This window comes from Bos mutus, chromosome 8, assembly GCF_027580195.1.
Source record: "Bos mutus isolate GX-2022 chromosome 8, NWIPB_WYAK_1.1, whole genome shotgun sequence".
Taxonomy (NCBI): domain Eukaryota; kingdom Metazoa; phylum Chordata; class Mammalia; order Artiodactyla; family Bovidae; genus Bos; species Bos mutus.
The window spans coordinates 104,340,387-104,359,652 of record NC_091624.1 but is presented as its reverse complement, the minus strand read 5'-3'; the positions used below and the strand labels follow the sequence as shown (position 1 = coordinate 104,359,652).

The 19,266-nt window shown below is 36.9% G+C and overlaps 1 protein-coding gene across 2 annotated transcripts in view; it reads right to left on the bottom strand.

Annotated features, from left to right (window-relative positions):
- The window catches only part of GLRA3 (glycine receptor alpha 3), a 201,029-nt gene that overhangs the window by 79,452 nt on the left and 102,311 nt on the right, over positions 1-19,266 (bottom strand). For both annotated transcript variants that reach the window (XM_005892179.2, XM_005892180.2), the window contains exon 5: positions 598-680. In XM_005892179.2, the coding sequence (XP_005892241.1) occupies positions 598-680 (83 nt within the window). The remainder of the gene's footprint in view (positions 1-597; positions 681-19,266) is intronic.

Here is a 19,266-nt window from a genome sequence, read left to right as displayed (position 1 = left end):
CAGAATGAAAGATTTCTGAGAGACAGTAGGACTTTTCTGAGTAAATTCTGAGTGAAGTTTGTAGGAGGGAATTCTGAGTGAAGGAATTTTATATTTATTTCAGTCTGTCAGGTTTCCTTTGGTGAAAGGAATCCTGCTTATAGGTGAATATGAGGGAATTTTTACACCTTGAAATTGAAACTGAATTTTGAGAAAATGAGATTTGAGATATTACTGTGAAGAATGAGATTCCATGTAATCCTGCGAGAAAGATTGAGAGTCAGGGAAATCTGAGAGATAGAAGGAGATTCCAAGAGAATTCTGAGAATAAGTAGAGTCTGAGGAAATTCTGAGAGAAAGAAGAGGGTCTGCAGAATTCTGAAAGAGTCAGAGGTAATTTTTAGAAGAATGATAATAGGAATTACTTCGAGAAGTTTGGTGAAAGGATATCTGAGTGAGAGAGGGTTTGATTTCATTATCCATGAGAAAGAGTATAAGGGAATTCTGAGAGATGGTGAGATGGTATTCTGAGAATGATATTCAGTGAGTATTCCGGGAGAAATCTGTATCTACTTTTTTTAAAAAATATTCAGGAAAACTTGTGTTATTCTTACTTACAGCTTTCCAGTTGCATTATACATGTTTGTACATCCATTGGAAAATTCTTGAGATCCATTGGACAGGAGAGTGTTAATGTCAACCTGAAAGAATTCAAAGTAATCATTTTATAAAGAAATTTATAATATCATCAGACATGACTGAGCGACTTCACTTTCACTTTTCACTTTGATGCATTGGAGAAGGAAATGGCAACCCACTCCAGTGTTCTTGCCTGGAGAATCCCAGGGACGGGGGAGCCTGGTGGACTGCCGTCTATGGGGTCACAAAGAGTCCACGGACTCTTTGGACATGACTGAAGCGACTTAGCAGCAGCAACAGCATAATATCATATTAATATTCTATTGTTATGGATACAATGGAAAACAATGCTGTTTTGGTTGTGGCTAACATCTACTCAAGAAAATTTTCTCCAGTTTGTATATATAGTGTGAAATAACTGTATCCTTTAAATAAATCTGGTTTTGGAGGGAAGAAAAGCTGTATATATAAACATCTAATCACAGTTATTTATTTGTATATTTATGCTTTCCTTTAGATAGTACTGGAGATATCTAAGAGTGGTTTCTATTTCCAGAAAAGACTCTTTTAAAAAAGATATTTGAGAGTAAGCTTTATAAAATTAATACCAAAGGCCAAAAGACAAAATTCCCCCAAATCATAGAGACAACATCATTGAGGCAAGTACTGATGACAAAAAAGTTCATTTGGGTTTTTCCATAAGATGTTACAGAAAAACCCAAACGAACTTTTTGGTCAACCCAGTAGATCCAAGGTTTGGAATCTGGATGTGAAAAGGCTGAGTGCCAGAAAGTAATTTCATGTGACATTTTTTACTGTCTTTTTAACTACACTGAAGATCTTCTCAGTGAACATCCAGTGGAAAAAAAACTCTGGTCTAGAGGATTCCAAAATTCTCATTATTAGGGCTTCCCTATTGTGGAATTAGAGCATTTCACCACATTGTATTAGGTCCACAAAATAGCCCTCTCAAACATGTGTGACATATTCTGTGTTCAGCAAACAAACTTTTGATGGGACTTCACACAAAGTGAGATGACATGATGGTGACCCCTACTTTTCCTCATTTCAGAATGTATTATAATGTTGACTTTCCAGGTAATTTACTACTCGAATTTTTTTTTTTTTCCTTTAAAGAGTACATGACTTCAGGGATTACCTATCTTCATGGATTACCAAGAATTTGTAGTTTCTGGATATGAGAAAAAGAAGCCCACATCCAAATAAATCCAAATTTATTCAAATGAAGTTCTTTTCTAAGAACTCTCTAGCCATTCCCTTTTTTTGAAAGCTTTCCCACTGAAATGAAGTGTATTAGTGGATATCCTAGGCTGAGTCATTCATCTAAACTCTGTGACCAAAGAATTTATGGTCTCCAATTATGTCATTTCACTCTATTTCAGTTTTCACGTCTCCAAAAGGAAGGTAATAATAATAATACCTATTCTGGAGACAGGTTGTGAGCAATATATTAGTTAATCTGTGAAATGCTCAATCAAGTGCTTGACACCTAGTAAACAATCAACATTAGTTATTAAGGATTACTAGCAATGGCACCCCACTCCAGTACTCTGGCCTGGAAAATCCCATGGACGGAGGAGCCTGGAAGGCTGCAGTCCATGGGGTCGCTGAGGGTCAGACACGACTAAGTGACTTCACTTTCACTTTTCACTTTCACCCATTGGAGAAGGAAGTGGCAACCCACTCCAGTGTTCTTGCCAGGAGAATCCCAGGGACGGGGGAGCCTTGTGGGCTGCCGTCTATGGGATTGCACAGAGTCGGACACGACTGATATGACTTAGTAGTAGCAGTAGCAGCAGCACATTCTCACTACCCCAGGCCTCCCCATTTCCTCCTCCCCCAAATTATACAGTATGCACACAAAGATGACAGAATTAAATCACTTATTAAAAAAATTAAGTTTTAGCAAAAAATAGCCATCAGCTCTACTAAATGCAACCACATTCTCTGAAGTAGCATTTTTATGTAGGCCATAGACATAAAGCTATAATGATGTACATCTGACAATGAATACTCTTGGTAGGGGCCCAGTGACATCATTTGAGAGGCATAAGCTGACAGAGGGTGAAGCTGCTGACTTTTTAAGAGTCCCAGGGGATCATCTGACAATTCACTCAAGTTAGAGTCCATAGCACACTAAAAGAATCCACACAGAATTGAATCTTCAAAAGCAAGTTTTCTCCTAAATCAGCTAGGTTAAGTGATCCTGCAAGTGTGATATTGTCCATCTGCAAAATTCTTTCTTCAAAAGACAATTGTAAAATCTGCTGGACACAATGTTCTCTGTCTTGTGAAAAGGTTTATTAGAAGTGTATGCACAAGTACAATTTGAACGTACACTCATTAATTTCCCAAACATCCAAGACTCTCTAGCCAGCCAGTTTCAAATATTGGCTTAGAGAATTAAGTCTGTGACCTTTTGTATGAAAGTAAATAGCATTCTTAGAATCTTTTCCAGGCTCTCACCATGCATGTGATGTCAAATTCATATCTTTGCTATTTTTCTGGTGTAAAAAAAATAGACATTGCATAATTCTTTAAAAAAAAAAAAAGATACTTGGAAGGAATTATTTGGCAATGAAAAACACTGTTTGTAGGATTTCTGTCATAAATCATACCCTGAATAAAAATCCACTTGTTGACTTTCTTTTTGTTTAAGGTATAATACAATAGCTTCTTTAATAGCACAGGGATGAAAAAATGTGTCACCTTGGTGAGTGTGATCCTGCATTTCTTTATTAAAACATATAAATTAAAGATTTGTCCTGACCACATCAAAAGAAAACTAAATCAAGATGTAATTAATCACATTCTACTGTTTAGGAAATACTGTGTAAGAGAGGACATGGAGTTCTCTTTTCTGAAACAAGACACGCAAACAGGATGTGTGTTTCTTTCATTTTCCCTTAAAACATCTTGGCTTAGTTAAGCAGCAATGTCAAAAAAATAAGACGATGACTGTAATCTATTTTAAATAATTCACCTCATTAAAATCAGGGTATTACCAATTTTCAAACAAGCATTGCTTGTTTGCCCAGAGTATGTGGTCCCAACCATTAACTGAAGTATTTTGTAAAAAGGCTTTTTGACGCAACTTTAGGCTTTATTTGCAAACAATAAGCATTTTATTAGTTTTTAATATTTCTAAATGTATTGTTATAAGGACAATTGCCTCAACTATAAGCATTGAAATATTATCTGTAATATCATACTAGGTAATGCTTTTTGCTTACTGTGTGGTAGGCACTATTTTAAATACTTCATATATGCCTTAATTCATTTATTTCTTAGTATGAATTTACAGGTAAGTGATGTTACCTTTACTTAGAGATGAGGAGATTAAGACTTAACTCTCCTGATATGTAAAGCAGAAATTGATAGAGCTGAATCAATAGACCTGAGAGTCTGGCTGTAGATTCTGTGCCCTTAACCTTTAAGTCTACTGCCTTTCAAGGGCATTAGAATGCTTTTCATGAAAATGAGTTCTCTAATTAATATGACTTTGAAAATGTGCATTTATGTAACATAAAAATGATGATTTTCATACACTATGAGTTATTAAAGTAAAAGACATATGTGGTTTGTTCAAAGAGAAACTTAGTCATTAAACTTTAGAAAATAGAAGAAAGCTGCCCATGGGTTTTATGTATTTACTTGGGTGATTTGACATTTCATCAAGAAGAATTCTATAAAGAGTAAGTAAGTAAATAACTCTCAGGTTTTCAGATTGTTAGAACACTAGATGGAAGATTAGAACTAGTGTTCTAGTTGGAGTTTTGTTGTCCTCTGATTCTAGAGATGATCATAAAGCTTATTAACCCATCACCTGTGCAATCTCAGTCTTGTTAATGGTCACTTTAAGAAGCTGATATAAGCTATGGGCTTCTTCAAAAGACTGTACATAATCAAACACACCAAAACATCCTTACAACATATATTTTATGGCATTGTAAATCAATTTCCCTTGAATAAACAGCATCTTAAAAAGCATCAACAAAGAATGAAATTAGAACACTTCCTAACACCATACACAAAGATAAATTCAAAAGGGATTACAGATTTAAATGTAAGACCAGAAAGTATAAAACTCTTAGAGGAAAACATGGGCAGAACACTCGATGGCATAAATCAAAGCAAGATCTTCTATGACCCACCTTCTAGTGTAAAGGAAATAGAAACAAAAGTAAAAAAATGGGGACCTAATTAAACTTAAAAACTTTTGCACAGCAAAGAAAATTATAAACAAGGTGAAAAGACAACCCTCAAAATGGGAGAAAATAATAGCAAATGAAACAACTGACAAAGGATTAATTTCCAAAATATACAAGCAGCTCATACAACTCAATATCAGAAAAACAAACCACCCAATAAAAAGTGGGGAAAAGACCTACATGGACATTTCTCCAAAGAAGACACACAGATGGCTAACGAACACATGAAAAGATGCTCAACATCGCTCATTGTTAGAGAAATGCAGATCAAAACTACAATGAGGTATGCCTCACATCACACCAGTCAGAATGGCCATAATCAAAAAGTCTACAAACAATAAATCCTGGAGAGGGTGTGGACAAAAGGGAACCCTCTTGCACTGCTGGTGGGAATGTAAGCTGATACAACCACTACAGAAGATGGTATGGAGATTCCCTAAAAATCCAGGAATAAAACCGCAATATGATCTAGCAATCCCACTCCTAGACATATACCCTGAGGAAACCAAAATTGAAAAAGACACATGTACCCCAATGTTCATCCCAGCACTATTTACAATAGCTAGGACATGGAAACACCCTAAATGTCCATTGAGATGAATGAATAAAGAAGTTGTGGTACATATACACAATGGAATATTAGCCATAAAAAAGAATGCATTTGAATCAGCTCTAATGGAGTAGATAAACCTAGAGCCTATTATACAAAGTGAAGTAAGTCAGAAAGAGAAAGAGAAATATCACATATTAATGCATGTATATGGAATCTAGAAGGGTGGTATCGATGAATTTATTTGCAAGGCAGCAGTGGAGAAACAGACACAGAGGACAGACTTACAGACACAGGGAGAGGGGAGGAGAGCGTGAGATGTATGGAAAGAGTAACATGGAAACTTACATTACCATATGTGAAATAGATAGCCAATGGGAATTTGCTGTATGGCTCAGGAAACTCAAACAGGGGCTCTGTATCAACCTAGAGGGATGGGATGGGGAGGGAGATAGGAAGGAGGTTCAAGAGGGAGGGGACATATGTATATCTATGGCTGATTCGTGTTGATGTTTGACAGAAAACAACAAAATTCTGTAAAGTAATTATCTTTCAATTAAAAATAAATTTTTAGAAAAAATTTTAAAAGCATCAATTGAAATGTTTGCTTTTTTACTTAAAAATTAATGACTAATTTCAAAAAATAAGTACATATTGTATAAGTAATCTTTAGTTCTTTTCACAACCAAATTTCAAAGAAAGAGTGATAATAATAAGTATTGTTGCTCAGTCACTAACTCCTGTTATGGACTGCAGCACGCCGGCATCCCTTTACTTCACTGTCTCCTGGAGTTTGCTCAAACTCATGTCCATTGAGTTGCTGATGCCATCTAACTATCTCAACTATCTAACTTCTGTCATGAGCCTTTCACAGGTAAAGAGAACTGTCCCAAACCACAGCCAGTAAGTAAATTTACCTCCTGTTGGGTCTACTGAGAATGGAAGGCCCTGATGATAGTTTCTCGTGAACCATTTATTTCTCAGGGTTGTCTGTGTAGCTGCTCATTCTGAGCGATGAGATCACATTCCCGTGGACAAAGAGAAGGCTTGCTTGCTGCTTGCTATGAAAGCAGTGGATTCCCCAATCTCAGTGTTCCACAATTGTGTGGCAGATCCCTGGATGTGTTGTGTCCATCTGTGTCTGCTGTATTCTTCCCACGAGACCTGAGGACCATGCAGAAGTTGGCCAAATGTGCTGAGGTGCCTGCTGCTTGGCTGCAGTGAGTAATTCATTCCTCTGTCTCTGATCCCAGAGACCTGTGTCGGCAGTCAGCACCCATGAAGTACATAATAAGCTAACTTTATAAGTAGAATAAAGTCAAATCCCAAACCTGACAATCCAAAATCATGTCTTGTCCCAACACCTTCGCTTGAAAAGCATTTCACTCCAAGAGGGAGGGAATGTATGTTTACATACAGCTGATTCACTTTGTTGTACAGCAGAAACTAACACAGTCGTAAAGCAATTATACTCCAATTTTTAAAAAAATTTTGACATAAATGCAGAATTCTTCTCTTGCAAGTAAATGAGTAAAAATCATGTTAAAAAAGAAAAGAAAAATTATCAACATAATTAAAAATTATAATAGAAGTTATTAATATAGTTTACTTAAAATTTATCAATGTAATTCATGGATGGCATTTAGAAGCTTGACAATTACATAAAACATATGGAAAAGAGCTTTGCCCCACCCATCCTTACCCCCAGTTCAGTTCTAGCTCCTCAGAGGCAGCCTTCTTTGGAAATCTGTTTGGGACTTGTATTCTGTATCTAAATTGCTATCACGTTATGCTGGATTTTTAAAATATGTGAAGTTTCCTATTAATTTGCTACAAAGGAAAATAAGAATATACTTCCCTTATACCACACTCTCTGTACACTTAACATTCCAGCAGAATTCAAAATTTAGTTATGTAAAAATTAACAGTGAAATAATATTCAGTGTTTACATGTTGTGAATACGCAATTAGTGTTCATAGTTAAGGTTAGTTGTTTGCCATAATTACAGCTCTTGGATAGTGTTTGTTTTCCCTAGTGTTAATAACTGTCTTACTTTAATGATCACTTCAGTTTCTATTCCCTACTATTACTTCAAACTCAACAAACTCCTTATCAGAACCAAGTCCTTCTCAATGATTAAACAGACCAGACAGTGGATCTCTTCCTTATTTTTCATGGAAGTCTCTATTTCTTTTCAAGTCAGATATTGAACCTCTGTATTGATACTCTGCTTTTCATATCCTTTCTTTCCTATTTCCTATTTCTCAGTATCTTGATTCTGCTTCTTGGCAGATTTCTCCATTTCATCTTTCAAATATTCCACTAATGATTTTTCCACTTCAGTTTACTATCTGTACTTTCCTATGCTCTGAATGACTTCATTTCTCCTTTCCTGAAAGTCTCCTATTTCATTTCTGTCCAGAGATTTCTTTTCATGGTCTCTTCTGCTTCTGGCATTTTCTCTTGAGGAATTTTTTTCTCTTTTTGTTTCTTTAATTTTCTTCTTTTTGCTCTTTATTTCCTCTGCATGTTTATTCTGACCTCTGCTTCTTTTTTTAATTACTGTTATTATTGTAGGATGTCCTCCAATGTCTGTTTATATTTAAGAATGAGGTAATAAAACTAGTTGGAATTCAATGAGCAGAAGATGATTCATTGAGTTATGGCATGATTCATTCATCACAGGATGGCTGCTCAGATTTTTCACTGGTGGTTCCCCAGTTGTCTGTAGACCTTTCCTCTTAGACATTGTACAGAGAACAGGCTATCAGCATTCAGTGTGCAGACCTCACTGTACCCTCATTTTCTTGATGTGATGCTTCTGACAGACCCAGCTGTGCCTGTAGTCCCTACTCCAGAAGTTCTTGGAACAACCTTGTTGGAGTTTTCTGTCCTCCTGCTTTCTGCCCAGATCAGAAGGCATAAAAGTAGATCCTAGTCTGAGAAACATGGGCACGAAAGTGAGGATAAAGGGCTCACTGTTGTTCCTGTAAAGTTTACATCAGATTATTTTTTTTTTAATTTTTAAAGACTTTTTGATGTGGACCATTTTTAAAGTCTTTTATTGAATTTGTTACAATACTTCTTCTGTCATTTATGCTCTGGTTTTTTGGCTGAGAGGCATGTGGGATCTCAGCTCCTCAACCAGAGATTGGACCCACACTCCCTGCACCAGAAGGTGAATTTTTAACCACTAGACTGCCAGGGAAGTCCCTCAACTCTTTGTTTTTTAATTTCCTTTCTAGTCCCCTCTTTCTGATATCCTAGCTACCTCAAATTTCTAAAAATTTGAGGATATTATTTCTTCCTTTTAGCTTCCCCCATTTTGTCTTAGGTTTTAGCTATCTCTGTGAAGTCAGTTTTCACAAGTGCATTCATTTTCAAGCCTCCTAAAATATCTCGTCATCACTCATCTGTCACTTTTATTTCCCATTCCTTTCATCTTCCTGTGTGTTAATGTCATTTCATTCCTTATGCAGTTTATTTCTTTGTTTTAGTGGCTTTAAGGAGGAAGTACAGAGAAATTTTAAGTTCAACAGGTCGAGTTTGCCAGGACATTCTTCTTTCTTTGAACAAGCAAGAAAGCAGATCACTCATGAAACATCACAGGTGCTCCATTTGTAAATCGAACAAGATTTTTTTTTCCCGAGCACAACTTTTGTTAACAAAGAAAAAACTGCTTGCCATTTGAAATTTCAAAGTCCTGTGAAATTTCCAAAAACAACTGAAAAAAACATGAATTTAGTCTTTGATCATGTGAGCCAGGATAGAGCAAACAAAAACTAGATGCCAAGAGACATCATCTGTTTCATCTGAACTCATACTGAAAGAAGAAAGATGCAATTCTGAATTATTCTATAACTTTTCTCAAAATATTAGAAGAAATGTGGGCAATTTATAATGGATGGCACCATTTTCCAAGTCCATTAAGACTTGATATAAACAAGTAAATAGGCATAATCGTACAGGATACAATAAAACACACACATTGTTATTTCAACAAATCTAGATATTATAATTTTGCAAAATGATTTTCCAAGCTACTTGGTGATATATTCTTGCAATTCAAATTATATCTTCCACAAAGTTTATTTTCAAGTTAACAGGAAAAGAAGTAAATTCGATTTGTTTATACCTGTTATGGATCCCCTGATAACCACCACAAAGCCACATCACAGAGGAGCCAAGGATCATGACTTCAGGTTAAAAGCCTCTGTCACTTAAAATATATGTATTTAATTCATAAGTAAAATATAACTCTTACTAAAAAATTCAAATAATATAAACTTACATATGGGGAAATTTATAGCTCACCTTTATTTCTACCTAAATTCTAAGGTTCTTTTCCATAATTGGTTATTTTTAACAAATTGTGGGTATCCTTCTGAACTTCTTGTATGGAATTAGATATGTGTGTATTTTTTTATATTTTATTTACTTTTTTTCAGTTAAGAGAACAATGTTAATTTGTTTTTTGTAACTGGAGGATAATTGCTTTACGGTGTTGTGTTGGTTTCTGCTGTACAACAACACGAGTCAGCCATATGTATACATGCATCCCTTCCCTCTGGAGCCTCCTCCCATTCCCCCACCCCAGCCCTCTAGGTCATCACAGTGCATGGAGCTGAGCTCCCTGTGCTATACAGCAGCTTCCCACTAGCTACTTACTTTATCCATGTATATGGTAAGTGTATATATGTCAATACTGCTCTCCCAGTTTGTCCAACTCCCCCCAGATATATGTGTATTTTTACATACACTTTTATGCTTACATATAGAGAATGTTTTAAACAAAAATAAGCATGAAACATTTCTAACCCTAAGGATATTTTGAAGGCATTTTCTTATGAATACATTTAGCTCTAGATCCTGCAGAGTATTTCATGATTTGGGGCTATCATTTTGTTCTGCCTTGTTCTCATTAGCGAATAATACACAGGGTCTTTTGTTGTTGTTTCAGTGGTACAGTGTGTATCTTTGTAAATGTGTCTTGTTGTACACATGAACACATAAATAACATAAATTCCTAGAAGCAGCATTGTTGGGTTGAAGGATAAATGTATTTTACATTTTTCTATAACCCAACAAATCATTTTACAAAGTCATCTGCCTACAAAAGGGTATTAGACAGCACTAAATATTATATCTCATTAATTTCTGCCAATGTAATTATAAAAGTTCTCTTATTTCTTATTTGGCATTTTCCTTACACCAATGTTATAATTCCTGCTTCAACTGTCAAGCATAATTTAGAAAATTCAAGAGGAGAAGAAAAGTCTATTATATTTGCTCATATTTCTGATGACAGTTTCCTTTCTTCTTTCTTGATGCTTCAGTGTTTCTTCTCTTATTGGTTCCTTTCTGTTTAGAAAACTTCCTTTAGCTGTGCTTTCAGGGGAGGTCTGCCCACCTACCTGCCTGCTAAGTCACTTCAGTCATGTCGTGTCCCACTCTCTTTGCAACGCTATGGACTGTGACACATCAGGCTCCTCTGTCCATGGGATTCTCTAGGCCAGAATTCTGGAGTGGGTTGAAGTGCCTTCCTCCAAGGGATCTTCCTAACCCAGAGATCGAACTCGCTTCTCCTACATCTCCAGCATTGGCAGGCGGATTCTTTACCACTAATGCCATGAGGGGAAGAAGGCAATGGCAACCCACTCCAGTACTCTTGCCTGGAAAATCCCATGGACGGAGGAGCCTGGTAGGCTACAGTCCATGGGGTCGTGAAGAGTCAGACACGACTAAGCGATTTCACTTTCACTTTTCACTTTTATGCATTGGAGAAGGAAATGGCAACCCAGTCCAGTATTCTTGGCTGGAGAAACCCAGGGACAGAGGAGCCTGGTGGGGTCCCACAGAGTCGGACATGACTGACATGCCTTAGCAGCAGCAGTGCCATGAGGTCTATTTGTGACAAATTCTCTGAATTTCCCTTTATCCAAGAATGTCTCAATTCCCCCTTCATTCCTAAAAGATATTTTCACCAGGTGAAAGTGAAAGTGTTAGTTACTCAGTCGTGTCCAACTCTTTTTGACACCAGGCTCCTCTATCCATGGAATTCTCCAGGCAAGAATACTGGAATGGGCTGCCATTTCCTTCTCCAGGGGATCTTCCCGACCTCAGGATGGAACCCAGCTCTCCCACATTGCAGGCAGACTCTTTACCAACTGAGTCGCCAGGGAAGCCCTTCACCAGGTACAAAGGTCCGTATAGTCAAACTTATGAATTTTCCAGTAGTTATCTATGGGTGTGAGAGTTGGGGCATAGCGAAGACTGAGCACTGAAAAATTCATGCTTTTGAATTGTGGTGCTGAAGAAGACTCTTGAGAGTCCCTTGGATAGCAAGGAGATCAAACCAGTTAATCCTAAAGAAAATCAACTGTGAATATTCATTGGAAGAACTGATAGTGAAGCTGAAGTTCCAGTACTTTGACCACCTGATGCAAGGAGCTGACTGACTGGAAAAGACCCTGATGAAAGGAAAGACTGAGGGCAGGAGAAGAGGGTGGCAGAGGATGAGATGGTTGGATGGCATCATCAACTCAATGAACAGGAGTTTGAGCAGGCTCCAGGAGAAAAGGAAGCCTAGTGTGCTGCAGTCCATGGAGTCCTCAAGAGTCAGACACAAGTGAGCAACTAAACAACAAGATTCCAGGGATACCAGTTCCTTTCTTTCAGCACTTGAAAAATGCATGTCTTCTTTTTGGTTTCTATGATTTCTGATCAGAAATTAGCTATCATTTCAATTGTTTTTCCCCTACAGGTAAGGTTTTGTTGCTCTCGATATTATCTGTATTTTTATTTAGTTTTCAGAAGTTTGCGTGTGATGTGATTTGGTATTAATATCTTTGGGATTTAGGCAGTATCTTGAATTTGTAGATCTATGCCTTTTGCAAAATATATACATTTCAGCCATTAATTCCTTTAATATTTTTTGCAGCTCTATACCTTATTCTCTGTCTCCACCTGAGACTCCAATGACACGAATGTTAGATCATTTGTTATACTGCCACAGGTCCCTAAGGCTCTGTCCTCCACTGGCCCCCAGTCTATCGTTTCTGTTGTTTAGAATGTGTAATTTTATTATTCTTAGAGTTCACTAGTTCTTTCCTCTTTTAACATGGAATAAAAAATATGAAAATCATATATATATTGAGATAAAGAATTAGCATGATTTACAAAAACAGCTTTGTATAAAAATGTTTTCAAAATCACTAAGGTACTAAGATTAAATTTTCATTCCTGCTATTTCTATTATATATTATTTCATGGAAAAAATAACAACTATCCCTGATATTGGGCAGATGAACTCAAAATCAAATATACCCATTCCTGGTGAGAAGAAAAGTTAAAAAATAGAAAATAGAGAGGTAAAATCTAAGGAATTAACTTTCAGGCTATAGATCCAATGCCTAGTTTACCTTGACACTTTTAAAATATGTTACTGGTGATACACATATTTTTGAAGCAATTGACTATTGCTATAAATAGAGTATATTGTGTCTTCTGAGAAATATGATATGAATTCTGATCCTAACCTTCTGTTCTTTTCAAAAAAAAAATTAACTAAGTCACTAAAACTAATTATGGAAAATCAAGATAAATTAAGAGAAAATTAAGATAAATTAATTTAAGAAAATTGAGGTAAATTAAGATAAAATTAAATAAGACAGTCATTTTATTTTAGAATTTTTTCATATGGAGCACAATTCTTCAGGTAGATTAGTGTAAGTACCTATTTACTGAATTTATACCTATTTGATATTAGGTATAAATAGCAAAGCTGAATTTGAATGAGTTTCAAAGTTCAACTGTCAAGAAATGTTACTATTAATGTTTATATTTTGATATTATTGCTATATTTTGGTATTAGCTTTGAAAGGCTACATGGTCTTCGGAGAAATGTATAGTAAATAACCAAAATGTAAATTAGATCTTTTTCTAAAGATTGACCACAGAAGTTCAAGGACATCTTTAAAAAATACATACACCTGATAAATAATTTATGGGAAATGGATCCCAGAGAAGCAAACCTAAATATTACCTCCTGTATAAATATTTAAAGGAAGTATGCATACATAAAAAAATGTAATCACAACATATGATTCAAACTACATTCAATTTACCTTTAAAACCACCCACCAATTTGGCTGATGTAAGAATCCAGGCCATTTATTTTAAAAAGTGGATTTCCAAGAATCACTCATATAGTTCCTGGATCTGGAATTTGGTGTCTTAAAGTTGATTAAATATATTTGGGAAATGATATATCATAGGAACTTAAGTGGAACAATGAAAGCACTTACTCAAACATTTCAAAACACTCACTAAAAGCTAAAAAACAAACAAACCACTACTCTGTTTCCCTGAAATGCTCACCTTATTGAATAAAGAACATTCCCATTCTTGAAAATCCGTAACAATTTGTTGTCTGTAGTCACTTCATGAAAGTTGGCTCCCTTTTCATTGGCAAAGAACAAATCAGGTTTCCAAATGGAATCCAACATGGAAGGGTCTAGGTCTAAGGAGTCATCAGGGTATTCACTGTATGCAAGACGCGGGTCGTTCCATTTCTGACGAAGAAAAATATTCACTCTGTAATCCTGTGACGAAAGAAAGAGGGGAAAAGGCCTGTTTTTAAACGCTTTGAACTGTATGTGTTAGTCTTTCGGCTTCTCTGCCGCCGCTGCTGCTGCTGTTAAGTCACTTCAGTCGTGTCCAACTCTGTGCGACCCACAGACGGCCTCCTACCAGGCTCCCTGTCCCTGGGATTCTCCCAGGCAAGAACACTGGAGTGGGTTGCCATTTCCTTCTCCGATGCATGAAAGTGGAAAGTGTAAGTGAAGTCGCCAGTCGTGTCTGACTCTTAGTGACCTCATGGACTGCAGCCTACCAGACTCCTCCGTCCATGGGATTTTCCAGGCAAGAGTACTCTGAGTTATAGCAAAAACTGCTGACATCCTTGTGAGATTTCCATACCCCTCAATCCTCAGTCATTACCACCAACAGTCTCTAGTTCTGAGGCTTTGCCCATGTTTCTACATGCCTCCAAAGAAAAGGCCACAGAAGAGCATACTTTACCATGCTTATATTTTGCTGTTCCATTCTATTTTTACTTTCTTGAATAAAATACTGAATTGCTATTGGGCACTCAGAATAAAATATTTTAGAATCACTTCTTTTAGTAGGTGTCCATTAGCATCCAGAATGCATTTAGTAAAATTTTCTTGAAAGCTGCCTATTCTGTAAAAATAAACATATGTATTTTTTACAATAAAGCCCCATTTTCTCATATTTAATATATCACAAAGGTTCTATGAAACTGGTGAAGTAGTAAAAATAAAAGGCGGTTTTGGAATAATAAAGGAATGTTATTGCCAGTAATACTTTAAGATTTGACTTATGAGATTTTCCAATTAGATCTTTCATAGTTGAAGACAATGGCACCCCACTCCAGTACTTTGCCTGGAAACTCCCATGGATGGAGGAGCCTGGTGGGCTGCAGTCCATGGGGTCGCTAAGAGTCGGGCACGACTGAGCGACTTCCCCTTTCACTTTTCACTTTCATTGGAGAAGGAAATGGCAACCCACTCCAGTGTTCTTGCCTGGAGAATCCCAGGGACGGGGGAGCCTGGTGGCTGCCGTCTGTGGGATCACACAGAGTCGGACACGACTGAAGTGACTTAGCAGCAGCAGCAGTTATTAATGAAAGAAAAGTCAAAGATTCCAATCAAATTCTTGCTTATAGGTTCCAGACTAAGGTTCAGTTCAGTTCGGTCCTCAGTTGTGTCTAATTCTTTACACCCCCATGAACCACAGCACGCCAGGCCTCCCTGTGCATCACCAACTCCTGGGGTTTACCCAGACTCATGTCCATTGAGTCAGTGATGCCATCCAACCATCTTATCCTCTGTCGTCCCCTTCTCCCCTTGCCCTTAATCTTTCCCAGCATCAAGGTCTTTTCCAATGAGTCAGCTCTTTCGCATCAGGTGGCCAAAGTATTGAGTTTCAGCTTCAACATCAGTCCTTCCAATGAATATTCAGGACTGATTTCCTATAGGACTGACCGGTTGATCTCTCCTTGCAGTCCAAGGGACTCTCAAAAGTCTTCTCCAACACCACAGTTCAAAAGCATCAATTCTTCGGTGCTCAGCTTTCTATAGTCCAACTCTCACTGGAAAAACCATAGCCTTGACTAAGGTACAGAGTGACAAAGATTGACAACCATGTGTTTGTGTTGTATTTGTACACAGTAGGTAAGTACTATCTATGACTATAAAATTTTGAAATGAGCAAATAAACATGCAGACTTAGTACAAGCATAAGTAAAATGAACATTTTAAGAAAGCTTCATTTCCATGGAAGATAGCTAAGGCTGAGATATTCAGAGAAACAATATCTGTTTTCATCTATTTTATCATTCTTTTTTACCTAAATTCTAAGGTTCTTTTCCATAATTGGTTATTTTTAACAAATTGTGGGTATCCTTCTGAACTTCTTGTATGGAATTAGATATGTGTGTATTTTTTATATTTTATTTACTTTTTTTTTCAGTTAAGAGAACAATGTTAATTTGTTTTTTGTAACTGGAGGATAATTGCTTTACGGTGTTGTGTTGGTTTCTGCTGTACAACAACACGAGTCAGCCATATGTATACATGCATCCCTTCCCTCTGGAGCCTCCTCCCATTCCCCCACCCCAGCCCTCTAGGTCATCACAGTGCATGGAGCTGAGCTCCCTGTGCTATACAGCAGCTTCCCACTAGCTACTTACTTTATCCATGTATATGGTAAGTGTATATATGTCAATACTGCTCTCCCAGTTTGTCCAACTCCCCCCAGATATATGTGTATTTTTACATACACTTTTATGCTTACATATAGAGAATGTTTTAAACAAAAATAAGCATGAAACATTTCTAACCCTAAGGATATTTTGAAGGCATTTTCTTATGAATACATTTAGCTCTAGATCCTGCAGAGTATTTCATGATTTGGGGCTATCATTTTGTTCTGCCTTGTTCTCATTAGCGAATATACAGGGTCTTTTGTTGTTGTTTCAGTGGTACAGTGTGTATCTTTGTAAATGTGTCTTGTTGTACACATGAACACATAAATAACATAAATTCCTAGAAGCAGCATTGTTGGGTTGAAGGATAAATGTATTTTACATTTTTCTATAACCCAACAAATCATTTTACAAAGTCATCTGCCTACAAAAGGGTATTAGACAGCACTAAATATTATATCTCATTAATTTCTGCCAATGTAATTATAAAAAGTTCTCTTATTTCTTATTTGGCATTTTCCCTTACACCAATGTTATAATTCCTGCTTCAACTGTCAAGCATAATTTAGAAAATTCAAGAGGAGAAGAAAAGTCTATTATATTTGCTCATATTTCTGATGACAGTTTCCTTTCTTCTTTCTTGATGCTTCAGTGTTTCTTCTCTTATTGGTTCCTTTCTGTTTAGAAAACTTCCTTTAGCTGTGCTTTCAGGGGAGGTCTGCCCACCTACCTGCCTGCTAAGTCACTTCAGTCATGTCGTGTCCCACTCTCTTTGCAACGCTATGGACTGTGACACATCAGGCTCCTCTGTCCATGGGATTCTCTAGGCCAGAATTCTGGAGTGGGTTGAAGTGCCTTCCTCCAAGGGATCTTCCTAACCCAGAGATCGAACTCGCTTCTCCTACATCTCCAGCATTGGCAGGCGGATTCTTTACCACTAATGCCATGAGGGGAAGAAGGCAATGGCAACCCACCCAGTACTCTTGCCTGGAAAATCCCATGGACGGAGGGAGCCTGGTAGGCTACAGTCCATGGGGTCGTGAAGAGTCAGACACAACTAAGCGATTCACTTTCACTTTTCACTTTTATGCATTGGAGAAGGAAATGGCAACCCAGTCCAGTATTCTTGGCTGGAGAAACCCAGGGACAGAGGAGCCTGGTGGGGTCCCACAGAGTCGGACATGACTGACATGCCTTAGCAGCAGCAGTGCCATGAGGTCTATTTGTGACAAATTCTCTGAATTTCCTTTATCCAAGAATGTCTCAATTCCCCCTTCATTCCTAAAAGATATTTTCACCAGGTGAAAGTGAAAGTGTTAGTTACTCAGTCGTGTCCAACTCTTTTTGACACCAGGCTCCTCTATCCATGGAATTCTCAGGCAAGAATACTGGAATGGGCTGCCATTTCCTTCTCCAGGGATCTTCCGACCTCAGGATGGAACCCAGCTCTCCCACATTGCAGGCAGACTCTTTACCAACTGAGTCGCCAGGAAGCCCTTCACCAGGTACAAAGGTCCGTATAGTCAAACTTATGAATTTTCCAGTAGTTATCTATGGGTGTGAGTTGGGGCATAGCGAAGACTGAGCACTGAAAATTCATGCTTTTGAATTGTGGTGCTGAAGAAGACTCTTGAGAGTCCTTGGATAGCAGAGAGATCAAACCAGTTAATCCTAAAGAAAATCAACTGTGAATATTCATTGGAAGAACTGATAGTGAAGCTGAAGTTCCAGTACTTTGACCACCTGATGCAAGGAGCTGACTGACTGGAAAAGACCCTGATGAAAGGAAAGACTGAGGGCAGGAGAAGAGGGTGGCAGAGGATGAGATGGTTGGATGGCATCATCAACTCAATGAACAGGAGTTTGAGCAGGCTCCAGGAGAAAAGGAAGCCTAGTGTGCTGCAGTCCATGGAGTCCTCAAGAGTCAGACACAAGTGAGCAACTAAACAACAAGATTCCAGGGATACCAGTTCCTTTCTTTCAGCACTTGAAAATGCATGTCTTCTTTTTTGGTTTCTATGATTTCTGATCAGAAATTAGCTATCATTTCAATTGTTTTCCCCTACAGGTAAGGTTTTGTTGCTCTCGATATTATCTGTATTTTTATTTAGTTTTCAGAAGTTTGCGTGTGATGTGATTTGGTATTAATATCTTTGGGATTTAGGCAGTATCTTGAATTTGTAGATCTATGCCTTTTGCAAAATATATACATTTCAGCCATTAATTCCTTTAATATTTTTTGCAGCTCTATACCTTATTCTCTGTCTCCACCTGAGACTCCAATGACACGAATGTTAGATCATTTGTTATACTGCCACAGGTCCCTAAGGCTCTGTCCTCCACTGGCCCCCAGTCTATCGTTTCTGTTGTTTAGAATGTGTAATTTTATTATTCTTAGAGTTCACTAGTTCTTTCCTCTTTTAACATGGAATAAAAAATATGAAAATCATATATATATTGAGATAAAGAATTAGCATGATTTACAAAACAGCTTTGTATAAAAATGTTTTCAAAATCACTAAGGTACTAAGATTAAATTTTCATTCCTGCTATTTCTATTATATATTATTTCATGGAAAAAATAACAACTATCCCTGATATTGGGCAGATGAACTCAAAATCAAATATACCCATTCCTGGTGAGAAGAAAAGTTAAAAAATAGAAAATAGAGAGGTAAAAATCTAAGGAATTAACTTTCAGGCTATAGATCCAATGCCTAGTTTACCTTGACACTTTTAAAATATGTTACTGGTGATACACATATTTTTGAAGAAATTGACTATTGCTATAAATAGAGTATATTGTGTCTTCTGAGAAATATGATATGAATTCTGATCCTAACCTTCTGTTCTTTTCAAAAAAAAATTAACTAAGTCACTAAAACTAATTATGGAAAATCAAGATAAATTAAGAGAAAATTAAGATAAATTAATTTAAGAAAATTGAGGTAAATTAAGATAAAATTAAATAAGACAGTCATTTTATTTTAGAATTTTTTTCATATGGAGCACAATTCTTCAGGTAGATTAGTGTAAGTACCTATTTACTGAATTTATACCTATTTGATATTAGGTA